At 47.8% G+C, this 8,527-nt stretch overlaps 1 protein-coding gene across 5 annotated transcripts in view; it reads right to left on the bottom strand.

Annotated features, from left to right (window-relative positions):
• Positions 1–5,961: 5,961 nt before the first annotated feature.
• Positions 5,962–8,527, bottom strand: part of Ctdp1 (CTD phosphatase subunit 1) — a 59,664-nt gene continuing 57,098 nt past the window's right edge. For 4 of the 5 annotated variants that reach the window (XM_041640903.1, XM_041640906.1, XM_041640904.1 and 1 more), the window contains one exon: positions 5,962–6,755. In XM_041640903.1, the coding sequence (XP_041496837.1) occupies positions 6,614–6,755 (142 nt within the window). In that variant the 3' untranslated portion in view covers positions 5,962–6,613. The remainder of the gene's footprint in view (positions 6,756–8,527) is intronic. The other variant, XM_041640907.1, reaches the window with a different exon arrangement.

Raw genomic sequence — 8,527 nt, 5'->3', positions numbered from 1 at the left:
CCCTTCTGCATGGAGCACAGCATGGGGATGTCAGTCAAGAAAAGGGGTGGGGCGAAGAGCCCAAAACAACCAATTAACAAAGATTAAATGAGGGGCGGAGACAGGGGGTAAGAGAAGCTCTCTTGGGGTGGAGGTGGGGGGAGTTTGGGGGTTGTGCTAAGACTTGGTTATAATACGTCTTTTTCTGTATTGTCAGCTCTCAAATAATAACATGGGGATTTATAATTAATTATGAAAGCTTGGATTTAGCTTGGGCTTGGCCCGCCAGCTGTTATAACTTAATTCATTTCTTTTAATCTATGGTCTGTTGCAAGGCATGTTACCTCATCTCTCCATACTGCTCACCTGCTTTCTCGCATCTGGCTGGTGACCCTGCCTTTTTTCCTCCTAACCTCTCCCTGCTTAGCTTTTGACCGTTCAGTTTCTTATTAAGGCAATCACAGTGGCACATCTTCACACAGTGTAAAGGGATATTCCGCAACCCTTGGGGGACACCGTCTCAGGCGAGTTGTCATGCCCAAAAAGGGATCGAAGCAGGAAGCAGCTGCAAAGGCCCTGGCAGGGGAACAGGCCACCCTGTCAGAGTTAAGAGGCTAACAGAGTGGTTAGGGCTATGTAAGGAACTGCCCCAGAGATTACAGCTAGGGCTGTGACTCTTTTTACCTACGGTGCGTGCATGTGTGCATGCTGTGGATCAAACACAGGGCCTTTTGCATATCAGGCAAGTTGTCTACCACGAAGCCACTACTCCAGGTGTCAAAGCTAAGTCCTTGAAGCTGAGTGCACCTCCCTTCCTGAGGTTAAAAAAACAAAATCTAAGTGGAAGCATTTGAAAACTAAACAAAAAGAAAATCAGATACCTGGGCGGTGGTGGTGCACACCTTTAATACCAGCACTTGGGAGGAAGGGGCAGGTTGATCTCAGTGAGATCGAGGCCAGCCTGGTCTACAAAGTGAGCTCCAGGACAGCCAGGACTGTTACACAGAGAAACCTTTTGTCTTGAAAAAAAAAAATGCTTTTGGAAAATCACTGACCTGAAGAACATTTCAGAAGCATTTCACCTTCTACACAGGACACAGAGAAGCAGGAAGCGGCAGGAGCGTCATGAAGACAAGGGCGGAGGAGTCAGGCTGAGCAAGCGCCTGATCGAGCCTCACAGCTGAGTTGCCTGCCAGGAGCGCTCAAGGCATTGCCATGAAGGGTGTGGAGAATGTCCTGGGAAGTCCTCCCAGGATCTGGGGGCAGATGCCAAGGAGATGAAAATGTGAGAAGTGACAGACAGTAGGAACTGAGCTTCTCCCAGAAGTCCCAGGAAAACCCAAATGGAAGCAAAAACAAAGGCAATTTATGCTAAGAGGATTCATGTATGCAGGCTTATTCTCAAACAAAAATCAGCACAAAGACATTATATCCAAAGAAATCCTGAAATAAAATCATAAAAACAATTCTAAAAATGTTCTAGACGTTCTGGAACAAGAACGTTTGTAGTAATCATGCTACTTGTGTTACAGTGGGGCCTGACTGGCTGATTACTGACTTTGAGAAGATCCTCCACGAGGGCTCAGAATGACCAAACCATCCTCTCAAGACATGCAGATGAAGTGGAATTCCAAGAGCCAAGAAGTTGTAGATTAAAAGACCCACCAGAGAGTTTTTCAGTTACGGGCAGAATTGTGAACCCTACAGCAAGGCGAACTGCTGAGACCACCCTCATTTGCCCCTAGCACTGACACAGGGTTCCCAAGCCTGTCTGTATGGATCTTTCTACAAGTCTACCTCAAAGTGGCACTATGTGCTCTCAGTATTTACTCAATGTAGTTCCAATGACTTTCAAGGAAGACTTGGGATGCCACAGAGCAATTACGTCATTTTGATTACAAAATATCCTGCATAATTTTATGTATTTAAAAATTCACATGAGTATTATGTTCTTACTACAGATCATTTCAGAGACAAAAACAGGTAGTGGGGCTGGCTCATGACCCAACTTTCCGAATGGAGATCTTAAAACACCACTGCTGAGCCTTGTGTCTTAATGAAGACTCAGACATTTTATCCATAAAGGTTCCAACATTTAAAATAATAACTTTCTTTTGGGGGAGATATCAAGACAGCCATACTGACAATGAAGATTAACCATTACATTAGCATCCCCTAACGGTGAGCAGTTTGTTTGTAAGAAAACCACTTCTGAGACCTGAGAATCTTCTAGAGGAAATTATGCTTCAAAGCCTCCTGCTAAGATTCTGAATGCATTGAGTTTGAAAGTGTAACAGTGTGATTGATGAGATAATTTTTAACTCCACCTAGACAAATAGTTGAGAATGAGGAGGAACTGTGGGGATGTAATTCCGTGGCAGGGCCCATGCCTAGCACACACAAGGCCTGGGTTTAAGTGCTAGTGCAGAAATAAAAACAAGCAAACATAACAATGACGACAAAGGAAGAGTTTCTAGAGTTTTCGGGTGTGACAGATTTCACACCTGTGGGAAGGTCTCCTTAACCCAGACAGCAGCTGACCTAGCCTCTGCTTACATGCCTGGCCGGTGGGACACTGAAGTGGGAAGGTCACCATGGAGACAGGTGGAAGCGCAAAGACTGGGGCTGGGGAGATCTCCGAGCCACTCTCGGGACACAGACCATATTAATGTAAAAATTAGAAATTTAGTGGCAAGGTAAGAGCCCTTGAAAACCAGAAAAACCGATAGACGATGTGCAGAAAACACAGAAAAAGACACAGCAGGAAATGGCGCTGGAGTCGGCAGCAGGACTCCTATTCCGAGCTGGCAGGACACAATGGAGAGCACTTTGTCACATCCCTACAAACCCAAGTTCTCTTGTGTGTGCGCGTGTGGTTCTTTTTTGTGGCTGCTCACTGCCATGATGCAAAAAGCACGTTTTTTTATTGACTTTGGAGGACTTTTGTTTTTGTTCTTACTGAGCTTATGCATTTTTCTCTGCTCCCTTCCTTCCTCCCCTCTCCCCTTCTACCTAGTAGTTTTACAGTAGTATCTAGCCACCCTACACTCAGGTGTTTACCACAACTGTATTAATTGCGGTCCACATTTACAAGCAAATGTCCTTTGGTAGGGGAGCACCTAACCCAGCAGTGTTTCACCCAGAGAGACAAAAGGAATAAGCTTGAGTCGGGGGCAAAATAGCCCACGTTGGATGCCAAAAATGTAACGGCATAAACGAATGCAGACAGATTGTAAAAAAATATATATCTATAGCTTTAATGTAGAAATAGACTTACAGAACCACCGTTCCTGCGGAGACCAGGAAAGCAGAAGCGACGGCTGGGAGCATGCTCGCCAAATTTATAGGCAGACATTAGCCCGAGGCGAACACGGGCGGGACTTATCACTACACTGGGGCAGGTGGATCTCTGAGTGTTAAAGGCTAGCCTGGTCTACAGAGTGAGTACCAGGACAGCCAAGACTACATAGAGATTGACTTTATTAGAAAACAAAAACCTTCAGAAAAACAAGTTCAAGCTATTAAACTTACTAAGATCTAATTTCAAATAAATGTATAAACTGTGAATGAATAGCTATGACCTGTGTCTGCAGAGGACCTGGGTTTGCTGCAGGCTTTCATGGTCATTCCCGGCCACAGGTGTGCAGCTAGCACTAGACAGGTCTTCAAGAGGGTTGCAGGTCAGGGGACTAGCAGTCAGGGCCTACCAGAGGATGTGGCTAGTTCTGACAGGTGGGAGTCAGTATGGAATCTTGAAAAACCTTGTGGGAGGGCCTTCAACACCCACTTCCTGCTTGGCTCAGCCCTGGTATTGATGTGCAAAGGTAGCCAACACTGAGATGGGGAAGAAAGTCCATCTCAGGCATCTGTGTGTGGGGGGGATGCTCTGGGACTAAGCCACACCTCAAACAGAACAGTAAACTCCTGGGGACAGGTGGACAGACAGATGGTGGTGGTCTGAGAGGCGCCCTGCCTTGACCCAGTATCTGCAGCTAGCCTGAGCTCCTCGGAGGCAGGTAAAGACTGGCCACCCCCTGCAGCAGTTTCCCTTCTCACCTTCCAAGGGCAGGTGGGGATGGGGCCAGGTTAGGAAGGGTTTTGTTCATCTGGGCCAGGGAATGGGATGATGAAATGCATGTTTGATAGCAACATAAACATCAGTGATTGACAGCCATAAACACGGTCTGGGTACAGGAGCTTGAATGGCAGCTGACAGCCCAGATGACCATGGCACCAGGACAGAATGATACTGTGAGAAGACGTTGACACCGACCAGCGCTGCTCAGAAAGCCAGCTGGAGGGCTGCTTTGCAATATTCCAAGCTGATCTTAATCATCCGTTCTCATGTCTGTCCCAGCACGGCTCTGCCAACTGACTGGAAAGCACAGAGATTTTGTTTCCTGCCGCTGGAGTAAACAAATGCACTCAGGGACTCTGGTGAGCTTGGCTTTTGGGTGTTTGCCTGCTCAGCAATTCATTTCTGGGCCCACAGTGGTCTTCCAATAACCTCATTCCTTGTCCACACCATTCAGGTTAGAGTATAACCATGTTAACCAAGCAACGGGAAAGGCCCTGGCTCCTGATGACGTCCAAGCATTTAACACCTAGATGCAGCAGTACCTAGAGCACCGTCCCTAACGTCTCTGAACATCAAGTCCATCCAATCACAGAGCTGAGCCCACTGGAGTATGTTCCTGAGGTATAGCTGGGCATGGATGACCCAGTCTTGATCCCAAAGTTCACTACCAATGTAGTGGTTAACCCAGGAAGGGGCATAAGGCATTGGTGTCTTTATGAACGAAATTCACCCTGGCTGCACCCCAGTCCTGGCATACTGGTAGAAGGGGCTCCAGCTTGCATGAAAGCAGTATGAAAATCCCCACTGGGAAACCAACAAAACCCCAGGTCCCACCGCTAACCACAAGCAGGCAATCTAAGACCCACATTCTGGACGGCCTCGAGTCAAAATTTAGGGCAACCTGAAATGGACTGCCCTGCTGTGACCTTTTAACCACCAGGTACCTGCTTTCCTAACACCACCAGGACGGGGTGGGTGGCTGACCTGACTGGGAAGCTTTGGGCAGGCTACTTCCCCCAGGGAGACAGCTCCCTTGACTGAGGTCTTCATTTTATACTTATTTGCATATGCACGCCCAGCCAATCAGCACACATGGAGTCTATAGAACAGGATCAAGAGAGGGAAGAATGCCTTGGGTTCTCACGACCCCCGAGGTTTTTGCCTTTCTGGCTGCAGCCTGGAGCTCACGCCTCCTAACTCATGCTGGCCAGGTCTCAGCCAGCACCTACACAACCAAGACCGCAGACTTCTCAAGTTCCATTCCATGGTCACGTATGTGTGGAGACCAGGTTCCTTTTGGAACTGTCGATCCCATGTTAGCAGATTCTCCTCTTGCACGCCCTTCACTGTCTGCTCTTGTCATTCTTGTAGGAGAGACGAGAATAGGCAGGAGACAGAATGAACTGTCTCAAGGACAGGTCTGCAGCACTGGCAGTGACCTCATGGACCCAGCATGAGGTCCCTGCCCACGGCTTAGAAGAGGCTGCTGCAGAGAATAAATGACTGGCTCTTACTGGCTGTGCCCCCAAACCCCAGCTTTTTCTGAGGTCACCTGAGTGACAGACTGACTACACACTGCTGGTCATGGCAACAAGGCAGTGAAGCGCAGTAGCTACATCTCACGATGAACCCTCTCTTCAGCCTGACTCCCCAGGCGTCCACTTCATGCGGGAACAAGTCTGCATTCTTCATGGTACAAGTTCTGAAAAATTTCCCCCAAGTAACAGGAAGAGATGGGGGCAGCAACGAGTGGGTGAGAGCCAGCTCCACCATGCAGTCCCAGGGAATTACTTCTTTGTTAGCGTGCTGTGTTTGTCCTACAAGCTCTGACAGGGAACAGGTTCAGGAGCTGGGCTGAGGGAATACCAAGAGGCCGCTTGCACTGCTGTCAAAGACCAGAGGAGAGAACTTAGAAAAAGGATTTTATTAAATGGAAGAAGAATCTGGTGGGTGGAATATGAAATATACAAAAACTTTACATCAGCTCTCTTAGGGCGGCACAGACGAGCTCTCGTCACCCTGCCCATGCCGCAGGCTCAGGCCCAGGCAGCCCAGGCTGCAGACGGCACCTGCATGGGAGCAGGTCATGGGGACTGAGGGTGGCTGGGCCCAGGCCTGCCTGAGTCTCGGTGTCCTGTGCACGTGGATGCATATTGCTGTTGCACTTAGAAATCCTTCAAGATTCTGATCGTGTCAGCTGTGAAAAGCCCAAGATGCTAGGTTCTCGCTACATTTCTCTCTAAGTCTTACTGGGTCCGCAGGCCTCACACTAAATATGCTGTTATATTTGAAGGGAAGCCCCCAAGGCCTCTCACTACATGACCAGACATCACATAGCCACTCTTGCCATGAGAGGCCCTGTTGAGCTCTTTGGCATAGCAACCAACACCTCGTAACACTCTGTCGCTTAAAAAAGTAGACTTTCCTATAGTAAAACTTCTTACAAACACTTATTTCTGCAAAATAATGTGTTTCTGTATGTGGAGCTCTGCAAAATATATGTTTTTCTGGAGAAAGAGGACCCAAGCCAGAGGCTGGACTGGTGGCAGGTCCAGGTCACATGAGGTCATTCAGCTCCGCTTCCAGAGCAGCGGCCATCTCGTCTGCTTCCGAACTGCTACCCTCCTCGTCATCGTTGCTGGACTCCCCGCTGGACTCGCTGGCAGCATCTTCCTCGTTCAGCTTTCTCTTGTGGCCCCTGAATATAGAAGAGAATCAAGACCGTTGAGAGACTGGCAGTGGGCAAGCATGCAGCCCTTGGTCATCTCGGCGTAGGAAACAAGCCTGTGGTCACTGTCTCAGGGAGGGCATGTGATGCAGCCCCACTCCACACATGGTTGCATCTGGACGGAAAGGGAGTGGACTGGTGGAGAACACCCCATCCTCAGGTATATGCCAAGGAGGAATTCTATAGGTGTAGGGGACAGATCTGGAACAGGAGAGGCCACAAGGAAGGAGAAGGCTGGAGAGGAAGAGGTGATGAGGTGGGTGATGGACAAGGTACTCACACCTGGGAGCTCCCAAGCTCACTGGAGCTGGTTCTAACCCAACAAGGCACGTAGGGACGGCTCCCAGATAGTAAGTGGAGAGAGCATGGCCAACAGGCATGACCACCACAGTGACAAGAGCAGCTGCTATGGGTACCATGCCACAGTCTACAAAGACTCAGCCACAGGAACTGTCTGAGCTGTCTCGTGTGTGTGTGTGTGTGTGTGTGTGTGTGTGTGTGTGTGTGTGTGTGAGAGAAAGAGAGAGAGAGAGAGAGCTTGTGATATGCGCATTCCTTCCTTTTGTTATTCAAAGTTCCAGTACTAGCATAAAGCAAAGGTAAGGTCCATAGAGGAACAACTAAATAAAGACTCAGGAGGGGAGTCTTTTACCACAGCCACTCAAGGCTAAGTTCTGAAAAGAAATCCAGTCACTTCAGGCGACTGGGTGTACACTGAGCCCGTTTCCTCAGGCAGTCACTCTACTACACAAACTAAAACAAGCACCAGCACTTTGTACAAACAGCAAACACCACTGCATGCTTCTAATCACTAAACCTGTCGGCAGGGAATCTGTGGACCAGAACCAGAGTGGCATCAGACGGCTCGGTGCGTTCCTTTCCATAGCCCCGAGGTTATAATGACACTGATTGGTGAAATCTCTCTCTATAACCTTGTACCCTAACTGATCTAGAGGATAACTGAGCAACATCAGCCCACGACTCCAATCCTGGGACAACTGAAAGAGAAATACATTGTAATCGTGGCCACAGAACAAGTTTCTTTGGCTAACACACACACACACACACACACACACACACACACACACACACACCTCTAGAGCAGTTACAGTGGAAACTATTATATCTAGATGTAGCAATAACAACATCGAATGACCGATGCTAGTATTAGGAAAACTTTGTAGTTTTCATGTGAGGCAGGCACAATGTGAGAAGGCAATGGGACAGAAGCATTAGACAAGATGCCCCTTGACTGTTTCCAAGTAAAAAGTACCCATTCCAGGTGGTTCACTGCATCAGTGTTACAACAAAGGCAACACTAACAACCACAACAGTTCAGTGCACTGTAAACCTCCAAGGTCATCTGCCAGCTCAGCCCTATCCTGCACCCCTTTGAGGAGGACAGGAATGTGGTTATCTATATGCTGAGGCCCTTTGCATCAAAAGCTATGTATGCTATCAGCCTAAATTCAAAATCCATGTATTATTTTTGAAATTTCAGACAGATCAACTTTTCTACTAAGAAAAAACATAGATTTTTTTTTTTTAAAAGATACAAAAATGAAGGGTTGATCTTAAAACTGACGTAAAAGGCAGAATCCTCACATTGGAATAAGAAAAATTAGAACTAAGAGGAACTATAGAAGAAGAAAAAGCAGATTTCTCCAGGAACATAGTGCAAAGGAGTCATGACCACAGACAGACAGACATTTCGGAGGAAATGATGACAAAGACGAAGTAGT

Source organism: Microtus oregoni, unplaced genomic scaffold (genome assembly GCF_018167655.1).
Source record: "Microtus oregoni isolate MIOR12 unplaced genomic scaffold, Mior012 000065F_ref0000479, whole genome shotgun sequence".
Classification (NCBI taxonomy): domain Eukaryota; kingdom Metazoa; phylum Chordata; class Mammalia; order Rodentia; family Cricetidae; genus Microtus; species Microtus oregoni.
Note: the sequence above shows the minus strand (reverse complement) of the source record. Positions and strands in the feature narration are given on the sequence as shown.